Here is a 2983-nt window from a genome sequence, read left to right as displayed (position 1 = left end):
ATTAATTCCTAGAAATCAGAGGTGCCAGACCTAGGGCACATCAAGGAAGGACTGATCACCTCTGTCTTGCTCATAACCCTCTGTTTTCTTTTAATACCCTAATGCCTGTGTGAATTCTGCTCCTCCCTTGCACAGATTACAAAAACAACATCCTGAAGGAGAAGGCTGAGCAAGCCAGAAGCTTCCCAGCAAAGAACATTGATTTAGACAAAGGTAATCATGACTTTCCTCCCCCTAATTGGTGGCTGTAGGGACCTTCTGATGGGCAGCAGGAGGGAGGAACAGTCCATCAGTGAGTGACCAAGCCACAGCCAGAGGAGGAATGAGAAACATCATGGGAAAAGCAGCAATGAGAAGCCAGCTCCCTTCCCATCCTTTCATCACGGAGCCACAAGATGCAAGCAGTGATTAGGCTTTTAAAAACTTCTGGCATGGCACAAATTGGAATTTTTCTTGATTGGAAAAAGAAGGCCTGGCAGGGCTGGAGTAGTGCCTGCTCTGCTGGAACCTCAGAGGGAGGGAGATGGAGCCCAAAAATATCCTGGCGTGGTGTTAGTGCAAGAAAACACTGTGCAGAGGAGAGTGTTTGGAGTTGAATTAATTTATGGGTAATGGGCAGTTACCTCATCCAAGAAAAGCAAACAACTCTCCCTCCCTGGGGGCTGAAACTCCTCTTTGCTTATCCAGGATTAATCCCGAGGGTTGTGCCTCCGTTTGTAGGACAGCACTTCTGTCAAGCAGGGCTTGTAATCAGCTGTGAGATTCCATGACTCATTCCAGAGGAATTAGGAGATAATAAATGGGGCTGAAATGACACCAAGCAGGGGATGGGCTGGAGAGCCCAGGAGCTGCCTCTGACCTGCTGTCCCTGATGGAATTCTCATGGCATTTTCTCCTGCATCCTGCAGAGTGGATCTGGGCAATAATTTACCCCCAGTCTGTCCCTCTGAGGGGATATCAGGGATGTGGGTAACTGCAAATGGTCACTCTAGAGATAAATCCATATTTTTGTGCTTCTTTGAATGGTTTGGAATCTCTCTGCAGGTGCTGACCCCCGTTTCCTTTTGCTTTCAGATTTCAGGAAGGAATATTGTAAATGAAGACATTCCCAAGCTGCTGGCTGGACCAGAAGCTTCCATCCAAGATAGATAACGTGGAAGAGAGATGCCTTTTCTTAATTCCATCTCCCTCCAGCTCCCCTCGAGTTTTTGTCACATTGACTTTTCCCCCACACAAGGGTGCAAATGCTTCTTGAAAGAGTTAAACTGTCTTGTGTGCATTTATGGGGTTGGGTTGCCTTTTCCTCCTCTGTTCTCCCAATCCTCCCTTCCCCTTTTCTTTCTTGACAATTATTGTTGGTTTTTATGCATCAATGATTTTTATGAGCTGAATCAGCAGACGTTTTGCTTTGATGTTATTGCTTTAAATAAAACCACCTGCATCGCTAATCCCGAGCCATCGTTACACCAGGCATTTTTCCACGTAGTGAATCCATCAGAATAGCAATGGCAAAGGCTGATCCCACTCCTAGGCTGCCATAAATCAGTGTCACACAGCACTTTGTGTGTTTCAGGTGAAGCACAGAGAGCACAGCCCTCACAAATGGCAGTGGAAAACCTCGTTTTATCAATGGGAAAATGTCAGTATCCTCATTTTACAGGGAAAGGGAAGCACACCAATGGCTGAGGGCTCAGCTCAGAGCTGAAATCTGTTTCTCACCCTGTGTTTGTTGATTTGTTTCTGTTTCAGCGCAGCCCAAGTCAGATTTGGCAGGAGCAGGCATTTGATGGATGGAGTTACAGTGCTGTAAATGCCAGTCTCAGTTAGATCAGAACCAGGAATGTTGTGGAGAGGGCTGAGCTCCTGTGTGGAACCTGGGATGGGATTTTCCTGCAGCCCTGGGCTGGATCCAGGCCACACAGAGCACATCAAACCAAAGGTATGACCCCAGCACAGGGAGGTGGTTAAAGGGAGCAGTTCCATGAGGAACAGGAGTAACAACAGGAATTTTCATGGGCCAGGGGCTCAGAGGGAGGCCAGGAGCAGGATGAGTCCATTTCCATGGATTTTGAGTGGACTCATGATGCTGTGGGCTGAAGGGGGGTTCTACCTATGAACAGTGTCAGGTGGGGCTGCCAAAAAATTGGAAGTAATTCAGTGTTGTATTCCAAGCAAGTCAAAACTTCAGGAAAGCTGCAGAATATTACCAGTGCTTGGGGCATGGAAGGAAAGGTCTTTCCTGCTGTTGTGAGAGGGGTGACAGGGACCTGGGTGAGGGTGGCCAAGGAGGGAGTGGCAGACAGGGGGGATTTGTGTGAGTGGAGCTGGGGCAGCATCTCCAGGACCCAGCCCTGCCCCTTTCTTGCCACCTTGGGTGTCTTGTCTGACTGATGCCAATGTTCTCAGGCATCCAAATCCCATTCCAGACCCCCCATCCCTCCTCCCACGGGCACCAGGGATCTGTGCTGGCTGTGGCAGGGCTCAGCAGCACCCAGGGCACTGCACTGGGTGGGATGGTTCCTCCAAAGCTGAGCTCAGCTCTGCCAAAAACGTGGTGGGTGAGGCCTCCAGAGGAGCTGTGCTGGCCCTTCACAAGGTGGGGTGTCACAACAATGCACTTTGAATGAAAAATGGACCATTTTTATAGATATTACTATGTCTGTTAGTGGGGAATGCCTTAAAGGATAATTCTATTGGGGGCCCTTATTTTTAATGCCTTCAAGCAGTGAAAATATTAATAATAGAACAAAACTAGAGGTGGAGGTGAGCCTTCCTAAGATGCAGCTGAGCAGATCCTCATCTTTTAATTTCCTAGCCCTTCCACTGCTCTCCACAGGGATTTTTGTGATTTGTAATTAATTACCTTTATCCTTACTAAAAATCCACCCCAAAAAGTGCCCAGGATTGCTGCAGAGGAAGGTCTGGGGTTGATCCCAAGCCCCTTTTTGCCCTTCCCCAAAGCAGAGAAGGATTTTTACCCTGC

At 48.2% G+C, this 2983-nt stretch overlaps 1 protein-coding gene across 1 annotated transcript in view; it reads left to right on the top strand.

Annotated features, from left to right (window-relative positions):
• Nucleotides 1-1454, top strand: part of MXRA8 (matrix remodeling associated 8) — a 17403-nt gene extending 15949 nt beyond the window's left edge. Inside the window, exons 9-10 of the mRNA XM_008641163.2 lie at nt 136-213; nt 1075-1454. Of these exons, the coding sequence (XP_008639385.1) occupies nt 136-213; nt 1075-1100 (104 nt within the window). The 3' untranslated portion in view covers nt 1101-1454. The remainder of the gene's footprint in view (nt 1-135; nt 214-1074) is intronic.
• Nucleotides 1455-2983: the final 1529 nt, after the last annotated feature.

Source organism: Corvus brachyrhynchos, unplaced genomic scaffold (genome assembly GCF_000691975.1).
Source record: "Corvus brachyrhynchos isolate BGI_N302 unplaced genomic scaffold, ASM69197v1 scaffold68, whole genome shotgun sequence".
Lineage (NCBI taxonomy): Eukaryota > Metazoa > Chordata > Aves > Passeriformes > Corvidae > Corvus > Corvus brachyrhynchos.
This window is presented reverse-complemented; position numbering and strand designations above follow the sequence as displayed.